Source organism: Diachasmimorpha longicaudata, chromosome 10 (assembly GCF_034640455.1).
Source record: "Diachasmimorpha longicaudata isolate KC_UGA_2023 chromosome 10, iyDiaLong2, whole genome shotgun sequence".
NCBI lineage: Eukaryota > Metazoa > Arthropoda > Insecta > Hymenoptera > Braconidae > Diachasmimorpha > Diachasmimorpha longicaudata.
The window spans coordinates 6,662,635-6,683,308 of record NC_087234.1 but is presented as its reverse complement, the minus strand read 5'-3'; the positions used below and the strand labels follow the sequence as shown (position 1 = coordinate 6,683,308).

The following is a 20,674-nucleotide window of genomic DNA, read 5'->3' as shown; positions in this document are numbered from 1 at the left end:
ATTACCTGAAATATTGCCGTTGAGTAAATGTTGGAACTGTGGTGTGGGTAGCCGGGGAGATGGGGCTGGTGGGGGTGGGTGGGGAGATCGCATGTTCCTTCAATGATGGAAGACAAAAATTGACTCAATGCATTGTTCCATTAATCTGCGTCGAACGTCTGAGATTGAACGAAAATCTCATCACTCATTCGATGAATTATTCAAGAATATTGGAGGAGAAGGCAGACGCTCTACCACTGGAAATTGTCTACAGAGACTAACGAAATCGATTTGATGCAAGCACTCAAGTTTGTGGAAGAGTGTGGAACATTTATACAAATCTTATAAAAATCCTGCTGGAGTCTGAGAGGGGTAAAGTCCCCTGTTCGTAGGGGGCTGCCACCTCCACCCCACTCACTTCGTCATTATTATTGTTCATGCAAAACTCACCCCAGGTGTTGTAGCTTGAGGTCCGTATGGATATTTCGTCCAATCCAGAATTTCCTCGGTGGTTGTGTCCAGTAAAACAACTGAAAATAAAAAAATGTTCAATTTGCATAAATAATGAAACACTGAGCGAATTTGATTAAATTAAAAAAATCCTCATTAACTCTTTAAACCTTCATTCTCAAAATGGTAGTCCGTTTGTATTCGAAACAGGTAGGCGGAGGGTAGAGAAGCGTGAATACAGGGGAAAAAAAAACGAAGAGAGTAAAACAAAGTGGTAAGCTCTGCACCTAGAACGTGGGACAGCAGTCAGCAACACGTATGTACGTTAATATTGTGATGTGGAGGGGTTATTTTCTTCTTTTTTTTTTCTCTTTCTACACGGTGTTGGGCGGAGTACAGACGCGCGGGCGCAAGAAAATGGTTTCGGTTTGGGGTGGAGTGTGACAGACGACGCCGCAAGCAAGGTTTGGTCTCTGAGTATCGACCGGTTGCACCAACGGCTGCTGGATTCTACCGAATCTAGCTTGCAACACGAAAATCCGAACTCATTTTACGAAAACAAAAAAAAAAAGAAAAAGAAAAAATTAATGTGCTTTGCTTATTACCGGGATCGCTCGCCATATTGTATAAGTAAATGTTTGTAATTTACGTTTTCGAAATTTCGGCAAAATACGGTATCAATTTTACCTCCTGATTCAGTGGTCACGGTACTAAGGCCCAATTCCCTCTTCTACCAGGGTTGCCAGCACGCATCGGCCTATTTCCCCTTAAGCGATCTTAATTTTCGTTACTTTTGAAAATTCCTACCCCCTCGCTAAACAAGTTTCACTGTAAAAAGGAAGAGGAAAAAAAACAAAAGGCCAAATTCTTTCATTATTCATGCTAGATTGAATTCATCAGGAATGATAATTCGGAAAGATGGACAGATATATGTTGCCTAGGTTGAAATAAGAATGTCGTTAAAATAGTTGCCGGTCAAGAAGTGTCTCCTATGAACTGGAAAATATGTGGACAGCTGCAGAAGATCCTCAAACGAGTCGTTTTCTCACACACATCTACGAATTCAAAGATATCTCTCGAGAAATCGTGGATTTTTTAATCAAGATAAAGTTCGTTATCAAGAAACAAACGTACATCATCCTGTCTAGACATATCCCGAGTCGACTTTCCATAATATATTCTCAAACTATGTGGAACCTTGGCATCTTTACATTACAGATACGTGATCATTAGGGGTTTGAAGAAAAAGCCCGGTGAAAGTCATTGAAATGACACTGGATAATTTTTACATATTAAATTTCATCCAGAATGGCCTATAGAAAGTATCAGGATCGTTTAAAAATTATTAAATATAAATATTCCATGATAAAATTGATGGTCAGGAGACGACCTTTACCAGCCCCATGAGACATCATTAGAATTTATTTATCGAAAAATTCAACCGATATAGTTTTATATCTGTCTGGTAAAATAAAATTGTGAGAATTATTGTCATGCCCTGTTCTTTAACAATATTTTATACGTTTCTTCTTATTTCACGTCTACCTGATGCACCACGCACTTGGAAGTGAGTTCGTATATACGAGTGAATTTGAATTTTAAATTTGGAGCGTGTTCCAGGGTGCGACGGTATGCATAGTCTGTTTTTCAGGTTCTATACTCGAAACCTCCTACCTTTCACGTACACAACACACCTTAACAACTCCATCTATGTCGCTCTTCTTAACGTAGTACTGAGGCTGATGTGACGTGGCAACAACTTTACAAAACACAACCCCATCATGACATACAGGTTACCTTGTCCGGGTCCGTTAGGAGATACCCTCGCATTTTACAACTTTTGCCTTCTCTATCTATCTCACTGTCTCCTCCCCACCCTCCCTCGACCCTCGAGGAATCCACTGGATCGATATCCTTAAAATCACTATCGGATTTCACGCAACAGGACAACTTGGTGAACTCGAAAATCCTCAGTGCGGTCTTCAACCGCCCAAGAGTCAGTCACAGCCCGATACTTTGATTGAATATCGAGTATTTTTTCAGTTGACCAAGTCCATTCCAGAAAAAAATGGTATACAAGATTTTACTTCTTAATCAGAATAAATTATTTAATTAATATTTTAAGGGAAATAGTTGCGCCACAAAGTTGTCCTCCGTATTTTACTGATTACGATTATTTTCCATCATTTCCTCCCTCCGCAGTTGCTATCCTTGCGTGACATCATTACCACGAGGGTTCCATTGAATGATACGCATGCCCTCCTTCCACTTTTCCGAATTACTTTAGGCGGAGAATTTCAAAACACTCGAACTTCATCGGGGATTTGTAAATCAAATCGAAGGGTGGAGTGAGCCGCGTGTTTTCGGAAGGGATCGCAACGTCGTATATTTGCAGAAGATGAAAGTATCAGTATAAAAAGGGGGCAAACAAATTTTTGGCAGCTTAAAAAGATCCCTAAAATCCTAAACGAAAGTCAAAGTTCAAGTGTCTGTAAAAAAAATCATTTTGACGTCCCTTTTTACGAAAGAGTATGTTTTTATTTGAGATAAGACTAACAAATCTCACTTGCGAATACGATTTGTTTGATCACTGAAAAACCAGTCCACCCAATTGATTTACATGCACAGATACTCATTTCGGATTCTTACATACTCCCGGGAACACCCCAATGGTCTTTTTTTGTGACTCCTCAGCGTTTGCGTTAGCGATGAGACGGTTAACGAGCGGTAACATTTATATCTTCCATCGTACATGAGGTACATCATACTGAACTGTATTTGGGTGGAGTAAGAGGTGGAAAGAAAAGAGATTGTGTTGGAGTGTGGAAGGCCCCTGAGGTTTGATATACACCTGCCCGTAAGAATACTACCCTTTTCATCAACTGTCATAAACTAAGCGGAATTTTGAAGCAGTCTCAAATATCGCGCTCCAAGCTGATTGCGGAACGTTCTGGTGAATTTATGGACGTCCAGTGATCGTATTTTATACGTCATTAAATCGACTAACGAATTCATATTCCTTGGCATTTCTATTTACCTATTTATCAAAATTCTGACCGACCGAGGAGGGCGGGGAGGAATTTTTATTGCTAATAATTCCGAAAATATAACGATTTTTCTTTTCTCTCTGGTTGTCAACATTTTTATGCCATTTTTTGTTGATATCAGATGCACGCTATTGAATTGTTAATAAATTTTTATTTCCTCCACTATCAGGAAGACCTGATTCAGGGAAAAAGATGGTATGCGCTAGACTGAAATCTAATAAAAAATTGAATCACAATGATAGGCGTACTATGAATATGTATATTCGGGGGATCACTTCGAACTGAAAGTATTCGCGAAAAAATCAGGCAGAATATTCCTCCCGGGGTACCATTAAACAGTTACAAGTATACGTTGTCGCGGGTAGTGTGGCCCCAAACCTGGCGATGAGAGAGAAGGAGAGACTTGTCGGGGGACACATCTCGTTTTCTCCCGTGATCTTCCAATTGGTTGGAGTGAGACAGTAAGCACAGAGGAGGAGAAAAGAAAAATAATGCAAATACTGAAATCCTGAAGTGACTAACAGAGACGAGGGCAGACCACCTACGTTCTCCGGATCCTTTAGTTGGCCTTTATGCAGACTATTTAACATGATTTTTGATAGTTAACAAATAAATATGGCCAGTACAATATTTCAAATAACCGACAAAAATGGGAGAAAAAACCATCATTACCATTACAACCTACGAATAATGTGTCACCGAAACCTCACAGCCACTTTTGCGTGGAAAAAAAAAATTAAGAGAATTATCATAATGATGATTATCGCTATCTCCAGGATGATCATCATCATCATCATAATTATCGTCGACATTATCGTCATCATGGATAATACTTTGTCATTCATACCTTCGAATGACAAAACACCGGCCGAGACTGAGTAAAAAAAAAACGACAGAAGTCATTAGTATTTTTTTTTTATCCGAAAATAAATCCTCTTTTTTTTTTGGCGACAATGGATGTTGCAATAAAAGTTGAATGTCCCAAAATTTCGAAATGACTTCTTGGAACCAGTCCTTCCGGTTGATGGCCAATTCCTACACCCTCATGGGAATTTTTGACTGTTCCTCCAATACTCCGAGGAAATAAAAATCGCCAAATTGAACATTTCATGGAAATTTTATTTTTCAAAATATCTTCTTCTACGACACGCGAAGGAGAGTTATAACTTCTTTCATTTCGTCTTTATTATCCTCGTTTTCATTCCCCGTATCTACATGTGTTTGGAGACAAACGTAGTGTCACTACGTGAGACTTAAAAATATATATCAACATTTCTACTTTCGTTCCTCGTATTTTCCTGTAAACACCCACATAATTTCAACCTTTACTCGAGGATGTGTCAACTTTCTCCTGACACTTTTGTGAAATTGATGGTCAATTATAATCCTGTCTCTATCCTTGATATTTACTTTTCTCATTTGGTTATTTCAAAAGTCCAACAATCACCGGTGAGAATTGACACTGAGGTTCATAGAAAGTAACTACCGTTAGTAATTACGTGTGAAAATGGGCCTTTTGAATGACAAATATTTCAAGAGCAAACAATACATTCGAATTACGAAATTCGTCATTGAAAATGCGAGGGGAGAAAGCCATTAAATATGTTCTAATCTCCGTGCATTATAAATATTAAAATGTACTTCTAACGATAAAAATGTGGCACCCGGATAGACTTTTTCGAAATAATTATTTCTAAAAATTCGCTAATTTCTTGGTCTCGAAGAGACGAGTGAGAATTGAAGAAAATTCATCAGAGGAAAATATATTTCAGCCTCTCAATCAAAATTTAATACAACATTATCTACGATAATTAATTTTCTTTTTCACTCAGAAGTGCTGGTGGTTCATCATTTTTGGTGGCCATATATATGGTGTTGCTCATTAGGGACGACTGCGAGGGAAACTCCGAGGGAGATTCATCACAGGAAGATATATCTCAGTTGTCTCTATCGAGAGGGAAATAATCAGAGAACATCTTGGGCATATAAGATTCTAGGCACATGCCCAAGTTTTTTTTTTTTTCCTATCATTATTTTTCCCCAGCTTTCTCCCTTGTTTACTCAATTTGTCGACAGGATTGAGCCTCAGGGATGTGGTTTTTCGTGGAAAAGCTGAACCAAGATCCCTATTGTTCAGAGAAAGGAAATGCCTGCAACAGATGTCATGTTGCGCAGCATATTGCTGACATGCGGAGAATGACCGCTGCTTTTTCATGGATCGTCACTCCTGGTTTGGCCCGAGATAATTTTTGGGGAACCGACATCGGTCATCAAGTGGCGACAGAGGCCACTGCGAAGGTCACTCGTGAAGGAGAGCGACTCGGAAGTTTATTGGGAAGATCGTCAACCTGATATCATTCCATCTTTCCTCGCATTTTTCTTTTCATTTGTCAAATTAAAATCGAGGCAAGAGAGACGAAAATTGCTCAATAATATTAACCAATCAAGCCTGACTACTGTTTCCAAACCCTTCAATGAATAGAAAATTCAATGAATTTCTAATTCAATGGCTTGTACACCGGTTACATTCCACTAATGGAATATCTAGGCTTTTGAAGCTCGGAATGCTTAGGAGCAGCTGCTTCAACAAATACCTCATCCACTGCAATTGTAATGGAATAGTTTTGTCAATGAAAATATCCCTCATCTGTAGGCTCAACCACCAATACATCTTAAAGAAGATTGATACAGAGTTCATCCCTTCATTACATATCCTGCACAGCAGACAATCACCAGAGTTTACACGGAAAAAGTTGTGAGGAAAAGTAAAAGTAGGCATTCCGTGGGGCGTTACTGTGTAACATACACTATCTAACCGTATGCGATCTAAGCAATAATAAAACTACATAGATGTTTGGTCGACTTGGGTGAGTACCTTCAGGTGAACCGTACCAGGCATGTAATAATGGTGTGTCTAAGAAAGTACAGGAGGAAGGAAGAGAGAAAATTCATCGAAAACTCTAGGGTTTACCAGTGAAAGGATATATATTGTTGAATTAATCCGAAGATTTGTATCGGAGAACCATTTGTGAGTGTCATAATAAACCTTTGCCATCAGACCATCTGAAATCTGCAACTGCCACGATCACTGATTAATTGAGGGATAGAATCACAACTCAGTAACGAAATTGTTGAACAAGATAATTTACTCATTTTCTGGAAAATAAAAATAGCCCAGTGTTTCCAATTTTTCTCCATTCCCAACACTGTTAACAATTTGCCCCTGAAATTTAATTTAAAAACCCATTGCCGGCAACATCAGTGAAATGAAATTCAATTTATGACGCAATATTTCGTTATCCACGCTCTCCAGGGTTTCCACCATCAAAATAAAGACTGAAAAATTTGAAAGACCAGAATTATATTTCGATACGAGATAATATACGAAATAAAATTTCCCACATTCTACAATATTTTTCTCTCAACGTTGAAGTGATTTTTTCCCCATTTTAATTGCAGCAATTTCAGGCCCAACGACGCCGTCCTGTAGAGCTAGTAGAACATATTACGAAATATTCACTTGCTTCAGATCGGACTCACCGATGCTTTGTGACTATATGACATGGATACACACAAAGACGATGGCAAACTCCATGGGACTGTTGAGTGAAGGGAGGGGATCAGTGCAGTTTACCTGGATTGTAGGTATGCACGAAAGCGGTGGGCTAGTTGTGTGAGGGCATTCCTGCGGCGTTGCCGGGTCTTCTCGTTTATATCCAAGGAGAGGAAGAGATGCTGGAGAATGGAAGAAGGTAGGCTGAGATGGTCTAGAGGGAAGAACGCGTGGAATGAGAGAGGAAGAGAGTCAGAGAATGAAAGAATACTGGGGGGGTAAGAAGGGAGACGAGGGGGATGGGCTGGAGTGAGTAAGAGAGAGAGAGAGAGAGAGAGGGACAAGCGTGGAGCTTTGAATATAGAAAGGTAAAAGGCGTAAAGATGGATAAACTCTAAGGGAGCAAGTAAGAGGATGAGATTAATCGGGGAGAAGCCAGCAGTGCTCGAGCTGGGCCACCAGGCGCATACTCACCAGTGAGGGAAAAGAGCATACCAAACGCCAGACAGAGCCACTATTGGAACGAGTCTTTCCACCTTCATGGAGGTAATCGAGTTTGCGACTGTCTTGGTTGAATCCTGACCACTTGACAATTGAGAATTCAATGTTTCCATTCAATGTCAAGAAGATATATATATAGATATATATATATTTTCAGTTGAATTTTTACCAAAAACATTTCTCACATTCCGGGAATATTTCGAGACTCTCGAGAGCGCTAACGAATTGAATTGGTTGAAATGCGGAGGCCAGTGAGTTTTATGGGGATGTTACTGGTTGAAATCTCTGTGAAATCTCACGCCCTAATTCACCATTTGAGTAATTTATCATTGGTGTATATTCTGAAGGTGCTTGGAGATGATAATTACGAATGGGGAGACGTCGTAGCGCGCTTAGGGATGTGAATTGATGCCGTTTCGGTAATAAAATGTCCATCAGCGTGTGCTGTTCCATTATCAAAAAACCTCGGAGAGGAAAAAAAAAATCTGAGGGCTTATTCTTGCTTTCTCGAATATTCTCGAATGCATTGAGACGTTTTCGGAATAAATTTGCGATGGATTTCGTGGTGTCAGACAATAAAAGAAGGCCTGATATCAATTTATCTTTTTTAATCAATCCATTGGATTCAATTCGAATTTCTGGCGGGACTCGAATAAGACTGGAATTACTTTTCTCGTTGAATGGATATTCCATCTTGGGGACGAAAAAAAAAAACGGAAATTGGGGAAAATGAAGCGAGAATCATCGTTGGCTTTTTGTCAGTAGAAGGCACTGCAGACGGAAATAGGTTTGCTGAAATACTTGGGAAGTTGAAGACTACACCCCTAAAGTTCCAACAAATACATTACGTGTAGAGACTAAAGTTGGTGAAAAGGATCCTAATTACTGCTGAGTGCTTGAGGAAAAGTATTGGAGATTGGCTTTCCGATAATTCTCGGTGAATTGAAGGAATAAGGTTTCGCATTCAATCAACCCTGTGCCCTGCAAATCACATTATTATTTCATATCGAATTTGTACACCGCATTTGGTGCTGTCATCCCATGTTTCTCGATTAAGTCTCGAAACGCAAGGAAAACCGAGCACGTATTCAGCTCAGAGACGTAGGAATTTTCTGTCAAAAATATAATTTCATCAGTTCCCTCACGTACCTGATAAAGAAAAAAAAAAAACAATGAAAACCTAATTTTTCGAGATTGCCCTGGAATATATAAGTGAATTGTGTATGAGAGGTGGAATGATGCTACCTAGCATTTCAACACAACAGCTCTAACGATTCACGACGTGGAGGTTATATTTTCAAGAAAGCATCACGCGTAGTCATGAAAACCGACTCGGTCACGTATCCTACCCAGTATTTCCTAGTACGGACAAACCATTCTGGTCTAAAATAGAGTGCATTAGATAAATTGAGGTAAATTTCTGCTTAATCCTGTTTCATTTAACTTTTTTTTTACTCCACGTTGACACATTGTATGTACTCAAGTTTTCATGGATACCTGTCCATTTCAGGTTTTCAATAATCTCAAAATGAAAATGACAAGCTCTCGAGAGGGATAATTTATGGTACGACAAATATGGTTCTGATACGTGAAACCTCCTGCATTAAGACAAATTTAGTGCCTTGCTCTCATCATTTATCCCACTGTTATCGTTATTGAACAACTCTTGTCGCCAAATTTACGATGACAATTATGCGAAAATCCAGAAATTTTCAACTTTGAGAAAGTGACAATAATATTTTCAAAGTTAATCGAAGAAACGCATTTATTTATATTTCAACCGAGGAATCAATAAAATAAAGATGAATTGCTCATGAATTTATCCACAAACATGGGAAAACATCAATCTACTTTCTTTTATTTCCCGAAAAGGGGAGTAGAATAGATTAGGCCACTCAGATTCGTAGCAGTGCTTCCCCTTCGAAATGTTACCGCCCAACAACTCTACTAGAGCAACAACAACTTCTGAAATTATAATCCCTTGAAAAAAAAATCCAATCATCGGGGTCTGTGAGCCCCAACGTCCAATTAAAAACCCTGACTAGAGGTAACAAACATGGGAACGATGGGGGGAAAAGTGGAACGTTTGTCATTGGCTTAAAATCTCAATATCTGTTTATAAATGAAGATATCAGGAAATGAAGTGAACTGCAAAAGCCCCACTTTAGCCTATTTTCCCCCCCCAAGAGGTTCCAGCGAGATTAATAGCCACCAAAATTCGGAAATAATTCATCACTCTTGACACATCAGTTTTCTTTCCCGGTAACGGGGGACAGCTAAAATCCACCTATCACTCATAAAAGTCTTTGGGTATGAAACTTTAAGCAAAAGACCAATAAAAAGGAGTTACATTTAAATTATTTCCATTTACTTTGGAAAAATGGTACAGGACAATTTTTTTAAGCCTCGAAAAATTCTTGAACTCATACTCCCCTCATAATTGAAAGAGGATGAATTGAGATTAATAGTCAGAGAAATAAAAACGGTTCCTCATTCATGATGCATCAATCTTCTTTCAATGAAACTCTGGAGGCTGAGAATGACAGTCGAGTTGTCATTTGTCATCGGTTGTAAGCATTAAAACTTGAGCAACAGTTTCTACTTCTACCTAGTGTACCTAGTGCATCATGCAGTGATAAAAAAATATGTTATTTACCTTGTTCAGCTTTTAAACAAGTGATAAGTGCAGCAACAATGGCAGTAACACAAGTTACGATGACTCTCCACCCCGCCATATTATTCCCAGCTATTTAACAGGATTGAAGCCACAACTTTCGGAAATTCCAAATGTTAGAGGAAGACCAGTGGATAAAATTGGGTCTTCTTCCCCCCGCTGGTCCTTCTGATGGATCAACGGGCTTTACTCATACCTCCTCATCGTCCACTTCAGCTGCTGCTTCAGCAGTACCTCAACACTGTTTGAAACACCTTTATATACCCCCAGTCAGTTGGTCCACTGGCCATGTACCTAGGTACAACGGCTGCTTTTTCAAGTCCACGAGCATCTACCACCCGCATATAGTAAATTTAATAAAATATTGAGCACTAATAGAACACAAAAAAAAACACACTCAAACGGCCAACGAATTCGGACTCTACGGGACTTTGAGAAACGAGCTGGACCTTTCGAAGATTCTTGGGTTTTTTTGATTAACGAAACGTGATCCGTCGCATCCTCTTTCTCTTATCCGGTTTCTTTCTGTCAACTCTTTTCACATGAGCAATCTTTTTAAACTCCAATAGCGGCCGACATTCCTCTTCCTCTCCTATTATTTGCCATTTATCGGCGACTTCTGCGCTGATTTTAGTTCACTCTTCCTCTTTGGAGAACCGATGAAGTCTGAAAAATTATTTAAAAACACAAAAATATTAATTCAAGCATCAAGACACAGCAGTAATTAAGGAATTTTTATGAAAAAAATAAGTAAAAAAATTGTTTGAATAATTTTTCAACAGGTGTTCGAAAGTTCCAATGACTGGACAAAAATCAAGGCTCAGCATCGCCAAACCCTGACAAATGTTCCATCAACCTCGATAATTCCAATTTCCCCATCGATTGGACAAAAAAGATTGAACGGTTAAGTATCATCTGCTGAATTATTCCACACCATTAAGTGGTTGTGGTCTCCCAATTTTGTCCCTATAATTCAAGGGCAAGGTTACACCAACATCTCTGAATTTTTCTCTGGCCAAATGATGATCGGCTGGCATCAGCCATTATGAGAGGTAGAAGAGACAGGTGAGAAGCATGGAGGAATATGGGGTGGGGGAGAAGGGGAGATGAGGCATTAAAAGTTTGACGCTGTTCATGAGCCAAAGAAAAGAGGGAAAAAGAGGGCTGCGAAAGAGGAAGAGAGACCAAAGGGAGATGTAGAGGGGGTGGCTGGGGGGGGGGGGATCATAGCGAGGCGTTGGTGGAAGCGTCCAAAAGGGGTTGAATCTCAGGATCAATACGACGCATTCACACCCTTCTCCTCTTCTGACGCCCCAACTGTATCCTAGCTTGTTCTGTCTCACTTATTCTTCAGTATTTTCGTTGCACCTTCTTTTTCTTTATTCACTACTATTTGACCGTGTCTTTCTCCCAGAGTGTTGCGCACACTCCAGGGAATTTACACCGTGTGTATTCTTACTAGACGAGTCAAAGGTGACGAAATATTTAGGTGATACGAAGAATTTTGATTTTAATTATGATATAGATTAAATTTCATCTTAGCGTAATTAATCACTTGGGGTTTATGGTGGAGTATAAATCAATAGATAGAATTTCCCAATCGTGTTCATGAGTGGTTCGACACTCTCGCCAAAAGCAAGTTTCTCTTTTCTCATTTCGAAGTCTAGACAGTCGTCAATTTTCGATTTGATTGGAGGTGATTGTTCACGGTCATTCTGATAAAAATAAAATTATATACGAAGAAAAATGAATTTGGCATTGCATGTAATGCTCTACTTGGATCTGGACTAGCTCCCACTGGCTTCTTTATTTAACCCTTCAAGACTACGGAAGCAATCTGAAGATGCATCCCCGAAATTGCGGATTTTAGGAAAGATGGTTGAAAAGGAGTGCTGCTAGTGTTGAACTTTCTTCCTCTGTGTTGCTTTAACTACACGAGTGGAATCGTGAAAAATTTAAGAAGTCCTCCCCACCATCCCCACCCATTCACCTCCATTTCCGTACCTTTCTTCGTCATTGCTACAAGTCAGAGCCGCCACTTCTCTTTTCGAGAATCTCAGACGAGTTGAAAATGTGGGTAGTGCCTCTTTTCACTCAGGACGAGACCACTTTCTTTCGGTTGTTTTTTCTCTCTCCTTACTTCTTTCTTTTTTTTTTCTCGTGGGGTAGCAATTGCCGAAAACATTGGTATCTCAACGTGAGCAAGACAAACAACATACGCGGAAAGAGGAAATTCCCTTGACGGGACAGGATTTCTTTTCCTTTTTTTTTAGCGTCAAGTGAGGGCTCTTGGTTCCTTCTTCGTTCAGCTGAAGGTAAAGAGAACTGTAGGATGAGGCGCAAAGAGAAAAGAAGGATGGGGGAAAAAAGGGAGTATTGGTTGGGTGAAGGGCGGGTTTGGGCACCTTCTTCAGCGGGCAAAGACCTCCTCTTTGCAACTGTACGAGCTTGCAGAAATTTTTTTGTATGCCATGGACCCACTTCTACAACACTTCACATTGCTCCAGGGCACTTGTGAAAAATTTGGAAGGAGCTCTCCTTTGGGGAACACTTCTCCATTTTTTTTTATCTCTATTCCTTACGATTTTCCTACCCTCTTCTTCAGGTAACACGAGTGGGCAATTTCTAATTATCATGACGGCAAAAAAAAGTGGAAATATCGTCTTCCTGAATTTTTTAAATTAGTGAAACTGGATGGAAGATAATGAGGGGAAATAGTGCGATGAAGAAAATACAGGATTTTGTCTTCAGTAAATAAGGAAACACAATTCTCAATGTCCAGAGTAAAAACATAACGTCCCCCGCAAATCCACTTTGAGTAGACAATTTATATTGCCTATTGCAAAAAGGAAAAATAAATGCGGAGCAATTTGCATTCATATAATTTTGGGCATTTCTTTCCCCCAGACTCTGTACACCGGTAAAATAAATTTCAACGAACATGGCTTTAAATTTATCGAAAATAGAATGTGCCTCGTGGCCGTCTCAAGCTCCACGGGTTTTTCTACGAGGGCGATAGTATAGTTGATGAGAAACATCAAAAGAGAAAAGGAAAAAAAAAAAGATAGTTATAAACTATGTTTCCTGCGTGGGCGGCGGTGATCTTCGGGGCTAATAATTCGTCCCGAGTATGAAATTTGTTTCCTCTCTACCTTCCATCTTCTTTCACAAAAGAAGATGAGAGAAGAAAAAAAAAACACCTCGACTTTTCACTGGTTTCTTCGATGGATTTACACGCCTGAAATGATCAGAGTGAGACACCGGGGGATATCCCAGTCTTGCCATAAAATTGTGGCATTAAAATAAATTCACGAGACGAACATCTTAAATTTACCAGAAATAGAATTTGTCTCAGAGGGTCATAATTCCGTGGATTCATGCACTCTTCATTGCATTTCAACAATTTTCAACGTCAAATAAATGAACGCGTTTTCATTCTTCAAATCAAATTGATCGATAGAAAAAAAATCGTCAATCAATTGTTGACTTTCAATTTTTCGGCTTGATTAATCTCAATGTCAAGTCTTGGCGAAATAATTCCCCTTTTCTCTCAAGTCAATCACTTGAAAAAAAAAAATATATTATTCTCGGCAATATTGAATTTTGTTGCACTCAAGGTTTTTCCATTCCAATCTCACCTATATGGCAACTTGAACTCATTGAAATACTTCAAACATTTTTCATTCACTTATACGAATAAACAAAGCACTTAGTGAAGTGAAACATTTCTTTATTCCAATGGAGGAATGATAAAACTCTTTCTCTCTAAGTATCGGGCTCTCAGTTGAAACAGTCGCCGTCGTTGCCGGGTAAATGGTATTACCGTGTTATAGCCCCTGTGACATTACGCAGAATTGTGCGTCCATATACGTACAGCACGTGACGAATTATATTGAATGCACAGTGAAATAGGATCGAACCGGAATTTGTGCGTTAAAAAATTTCAATCGCTCTCACTCTACGTCAGGTTTTTTGCATAAGAATACGATTATTTAATCTCGATAATTATGCACGTGCAAGGTATTTTACCAACAATGATGTTAAATATTAGACTCGATCTGATGTATCAATGAGCCCATTTACATCGTAATGTTGTATAAGATTAAATTTCGTACTACTTATCTAGTGGAATGAAATACCGTATGTCACCGGTGACAAAGTGTTGAGCAATTTTTTCTGCACCATTGCCTCGAAGTAAGAAGCAGGTAATTCCAAAATGGCAATGAAAAAAAAATGAAATATTTTAAATATATTTATACCCTTTTCCTTTTGAAATTAATTAAAAATTTAATAATTTAACGGCACCTAGTCTTGTTATCGTTCCATCAATTTAAATACCAAGTATTTTACGACAGTCCTAATTCTCGCGATAAAACATAAGTAAAGAAGAGATAGCCAATATTTGCAGAGAATGATGGCTGGCTTTCAAATAAAATACCCTTGACAAAACTAATATTTTCGGTTACTATACCACCGGCTACAGTCTACCCCATGGCCTTGGTATGATGAATTCTCCAAACTCCTCAATAACCACCACAAAATTATCCTCTTCTCACGTCACGTACGGATCACGATTAGTAATACGTCCTTACGGATGAGTACAGGTAGTAAGTTTCACAATAATGATGGCTATCTCACCGAGTACCGGCCAAAAAGATATACCTGATGCTACCGCCTCTCTTCAACAACCACTGCATAACTGTATAAAAGCGAGTGTTTATCCTGGTTGGTGTGGGTGCGGCAGGCAGATAGGACAGGCTAAAACTAAATTTGACGGTCATTGATGTTAAATACCCCGGCTGAAATTTGCTTACGACACACCGCAGGGTGAATCTGGGTGGAGTGATAACAACAGGCAAAGCCAGCAGAATGACCCGAGTCGGAGACCACTTTAGCATGAGAGAATAATGCTTTTAGTATTCAATTATTAAAAAATAATTGAATTTTTTATATCAGTGAATTTCTCGGGTCTTTAACACTTGATGAATTGATTCACCTCAGTTATTCATTTTTTTTCCGTCCATATTTGCGTATTATGTATTTTTTATTGAATTTAACTTGTGATTCTACTGATTTTTAATCGAATCCCTCGATTTATTACAACTGCTCTCAAGACTATAAATAATTAGAATGGAAATGTTAAAGCCTGAACGAATCCATCTTCAGTTCAAGGATTTACCCATTAATTATTCCATCATTATCCTGGTATAATAAAAAAAAAAAATCCACTTGTAAATGTCAGACCCTCAGTCCTCAAGTTTTGAAAATGAATTTCACTGCGACTCGTCTAGCCACAGTCTGAATTCAACATCCACTCTGAGCATACGCACCAGTATGCACAGATACTGGCACCCACACGAATACGCAAAAAAGCCCCTCATTTTCTTTTCTTGTACAGGTGAAGTCTGGGCTGGTTTATTTCACAACATAATTCCTACTAGTGAAAGTACCGCAAACACACAACCCGACGGGGACTGATCCATACACGTGACCTCTCTAGCAATAGAGCTATAGCAAGTACATATGATGAAAATGTAACCGACAGCCAGCGTGGAGACGTGTCTACATGTGCAAAGGAATTGAATTTTTTTAAAATAATGAATAATCATTTGTCAGATTATTCGAATAAACTGACAACTGATTTTTAGTCATTTACGAAATATTTCAATCAAACGTAATAATGGAAATCTGCGAGAATGAGATCATTTGTTTCAATTGAGTGGGTTGAATAAAAAATTATTCAATCGATTATGAAGCAATATTACGCCATTATTAAGTCGAAGTAGTAAAAGGTTAAACTCATTTTGAGGGAGAATATTGTTGATCGCAAACATTATTGACCATCGCAAAATTATGATTGATTTACTGTGAATGAGATATGCATCGCATGTATTTATCACTAGTCCCATTACCATTTATATCTGATTCAAAGGAAATATTGTTGAGTTGACCTTAAAGATTACAAGTAAAGACTGCTTAATGTCAGAATATTTTTTTTCTCTCTTAATTGATATTGATTGAGTAAAAAAAAAACTTGAATAATTTAATTGACGAACATTTCATCGTATCTCTTCTCAATTTTACAACGGTGGAAGCAATTGTAAGATGACCCTGCCGATTTCCAACATTAACTTCATCATATCAAATTCTATCTTCTCCGATTAAGAATGATTTTCAAATTGAGAACAAAATTCCATTTTGCCGTTAAGATAAACTGAACAAGTTAAATGACTGAGAATGCCACCTATTTTCTGGTGAACGTGGTTTGTACAACAGCTACTATTCGATGAAGGAATCCCTCCTTTCATTTCCTCCCGCTTTAGCCTGTTTAGCTGTTTTCCTTCAGCCAACTTTTACCAAACAACCACCTGAGAATGCATGAGAGACCCAATGATAAGCTAATGGCCGACTTCACCACACCAGGAGATCATCGCTGATCTGTCACGCGATTCTCAGTACACCCGGTTCGTTCATCATTGTTTCGCCTCCAGTAACAACTATTCTTTCTCTATTTCACCAGCTTTTTACTTAAATTGACATGAGTTTGAGTTTAATTGACATGAAAATACCATTGTCAATATTTTATGCATGAATTCAACATCGTTAGTAGTACCCAACCCCAGTTAGTTATCCACTGGTCTCTGAAATGACCACTTGGTCTGTGAGAGCTTGATAAATTCCACATTTAAATAAATTTTCGAAATATTTAATCACCCGTTGTGTCTCAATTCACAAGAATTATTATGTGCATTGAAACAGGTGACCCTACCAACACCGATAACATCCGAATCCTCAACACGAATCGTTAAGTGAATGAAATGAGCCGAGAACCAAGAGCTTTTCCAACTTATTTATACATTTCGGAATTCAGAAAACACTTCCTAATGGATTCTTGATGAGTTTCACGGTGAGAAGGGTGCACACTGATGACAGCGGACTCCAAGGGAGTCTTCATCGCTCAGCTGATCTTGAGCGTTGACACTCTTAGATCTAAAAGTTGACAAACCGTTAAGAGCTTGTCAACTACGTTATCCTCAAATTCGAAGATTAGGAGGTGTTTCAATATTCGAAAATAAATATTTTCAATGAAACAATAACTGATAAATTATTCGCGAATTGTACAGGCCCATACATGAACAACTGCCAAATGGATAAAATATTAGAATAAATGTTGTTCCTTCAAAGGCGAAAGATTTGACTGAGATGATCTCAAAACTCAGCCACTTACAATGAATGCAATCAAATAAAAATGAGTCGAGAGTACAATTATTGTACCCATCAACGGATTATTTATGACATTAGGTCTCTAAGACACCTCACGACACAGTTAATGCATATCCGCAACAATTTTTTCAAATAACAATAATGGTTGATTATACCAACTAATGAAAAGTACAGCAAGTGAAAAAAAAAAGTTGGAAATGACACTCGATAATGGCAGTTTGATTATGGTAATCAAGTGCTAGCCATAATTACTATCATTTAATAGCCATATCAAAGGGTACAATGCATTGTAAAGAGGATGCACGACAAGGCCGAGGTTAACGAGGCACAACCAATATATGTAGGTTATACATCGTCGGCGATTGGAATATTGTATTATTGTTGAAAGTGGCGGGATACATATGTTTATTTCGTAACAATGATGGCACATTAAAAAGGACTGACTTCTCGGTTCCGACATTAACTATAGGTTTTTTACCCTGAGACAGGTGGTAAGTATCCAAAATGGGACAGGGAAATTGAATAAAATTAATCTACCCGCATCATAAAAATCTACACGGAAATAAATTGTCGACAAAAATTCGAATTTCAGGGGCGAAACAAGAGACAAATATTAGTTTTATCACAAAAATTACCCTCCCAAGTGTAACATCTCCACCAAAACATTGAGGGTCACGGATAGCGAGCAAAACAAGTCAAGTCGTAAAAAAAATAATATTCAATTCGTCCTTCATCCTGTCACATATTCGAACCCTCTCAATAACAGATGTGAGAATCAAGGCAAGGAGTGATGTGAATTTGTGGTCAGGGGACAGATGACAAAATACATTGAGGTTATTCAATAATATCGAGAGTTCCATTTCACATACTTTCCATTCCCATGACTCCACGGTCTTTTCAGATGTACATCCAGTGAATTGAAAGGATCACCGGAGACGTTTTGACTATACACGTAAAATACGTACACGATACTAACGTATGATTTAATACGAGAGTAATAAGGGATAATGATACATCCCGGTAGACAGTATGCTTTGGCTCATACAAGGGTTATTCAGCGGTAGCCGAAATAGGGTACATGTTGAATGTTTTTTTTTTTATAAAGAACCTCGACCTCATGTACTATGTATTACAGAGGCTGCATTTCCAGACATGGCAATTTGAAAATGATCCTTCCGTGGATATAACTAGAAGGAAACGTCATAAAACACGACAATGATGACAAACCAGTGTTATCAGAGTGTCACTCTTGAGAAATATTAAACATGCGACTGGGAATTTTTTAATACGATTATTATATAAATTCAATTCAGGGAGAAGGTGAGAGACATCGCATGTGGTTTCCGTCGGCCTTCAGTCATGAAGACATCCGATACTTATCGAGATGAAAGAAATATCACTTGAGAAATGACCAACGGCCCTGATGTATCATTGTTTATGTTATTCCAGACTACTTGATCGCTTTCAACAAGAATTATTCATATCAAGTGAATGATTGAAAAAAAAAATAACCAACTAACCTTTCAACAAATTTCGAATAATTAAAGCCTGAGCTGTGATAGTCTTCCGGTCATCGTAATATTTCTGAAATCAAAAATTACAAGATCGTTAGAAATTTTATGGCAAGGAAAGACTACAGATCTTGTAATACCACTCATTTCTTATATCACCCCCCCCCTTCCCCCGTACACCCTTCAATCGCCCACTGGTTTCTTATAATTTAACCACAGGCCATCCACTGCCTTATCGAGAGCTATCGAAAGGGCAAACAATGGAGATGCTCACTAACTCATGCGCATGCGCTGGCTCTCTTAACCCTTATGCGCAATACGCAATGGCGCATGTCCCTCATTATAAGGGCCTTATAGTTAGAATACGGGTTGTTACAACGGTGAGAATAAATCAACCTGGTGGGATTATCATAAGGGACTATAGAAATATAAAAAAATGCCAGGTTTTTCCCTACATGATAAACTTTGTTATATATTTCTGACTCAAGATATTTTCGGTTCCTCAAAGGGCCACGACGAGCTCTACCATTCGTTTGAAAAAAAAAAAAAAAAAAAAACAGACCCGCGTCAACAGCATTGTCGTCGCGTCGATTCGACGAAGCGGTTTTACGACTCAAAAACCAATTCCTCCAACTTTGAAAGTTCGATGTACTCAGTGCAGTGCATTGTTGTCGCACTAGACTGTGGTTATCGGTGAGAGAGAGAAAAAGAGATGAAAGAATTGTGCGATGAAAGTGAGACGAAATAATGGAGAAGAAGATTAAAAAAAAAAAAAACATGAACCACCGGTTGCGGTTTCTCAGCTCGGCCATCGTGAGCGTGTCACGCCAATTACGAATGGAAGAGAGGAAAGAAAGGAGGACTGATGGAATGAAGAAGAGACTAAAGAAGCGTGATCTTCCATCGCTTCAGGAAGAACTAAGTCAGCGTCCTAACGCCTTGTGGAGAAAAGCGGGAGGCAAACAGAGATGGGTGTACACGCTCCACTGGGAAAGATGGGAAAAAAATAAATTAGGAGGGCGATTGAGTACTCTGAAGGTCTCAAACATTTAAAAATTCAATTCCAATTGAAAAAGACAGATAGAGACAATGGGATTTGGCTAGTGATAACCAAAAGTTTGGAGCTTATTGACCTTCTGGATTTTTTTCAATATTTGTTCTTCACCCTCCCCAAGAGAGTCTCTGCATCTGGTGCTTTTCTCTGGGAAAAACTATTTTTTATAAATAAAAAGTCGGCAGAATATTCATCTACCAATTATGTTTGCATATTTTTTCTTCCATTTATTTTCAGTCACTTTTTTCCAAGGGTTTTTTGTGGGGGATCTGCAGCTTACAAAATATCAAACAATACCTCCCACGAAGAGAGAGTGCAAATAAAAAGACTCCTGATGAAATTGACTTTCTGTGAGTACACTAGTGTCTGTCTGGCGTTGAGAAACCCACATGAACTTCCCAAGGTATCAGCATCATTCGAGAAAGTGATTTCCCCCTCGTGAGGGTTGTTACATCTATAATCCCTCCTTTGACGTTTTCAGTTAACCTCCGCGAAGTTATCTACCTCCTGAATTTTCTCTATTTTTTAAATTTCGTCGTCTCAATCCACCTTTCTACTTTCCATCCCCCAGATACTCCACTAGACTTGTTACACTCGTGGTACCCTTCAAGTTCTAAAAGCCCAGGTTGTAACCAACCCTGAAGTGCACTTTCATGTGTGGGGAGCAACGTCTCAATTGCT

General features: G+C 38.7%; 1 protein-coding gene across 19 annotated transcripts in view; it reads right to left on the bottom strand.

Moving 5' to 3' along the window:
- Window positions 1-20,674, bottom strand: part of LOC135166588 (ephrin type-B receptor 1-B) — a 52,797-nt gene that overhangs the window by 25,493 nt on the left and 6,630 nt on the right. For 18 of the 19 annotated variants that reach the window (XM_064128948.1, XM_064128954.1, XM_064128952.1 and 15 more), the window contains exons 2-4: window positions 18,949-19,012; window positions 10,187-10,870; window positions 430-509 (exon numbers count right to left, since the gene is read on the bottom strand). In XM_064128948.1, coding sequence (XP_063985018.1) covers window positions 430-509; window positions 10,187-10,265 — 159 coding nt within the window. In that variant the 5' untranslated portion in view covers window positions 10,266-10,870; window positions 18,949-19,012. The remainder of the gene's footprint in view (window positions 1-429; window positions 510-10,186; window positions 10,871-18,948; window positions 19,013-20,674) is intronic. The other variant, XM_064128950.1, reaches the window with a different exon arrangement.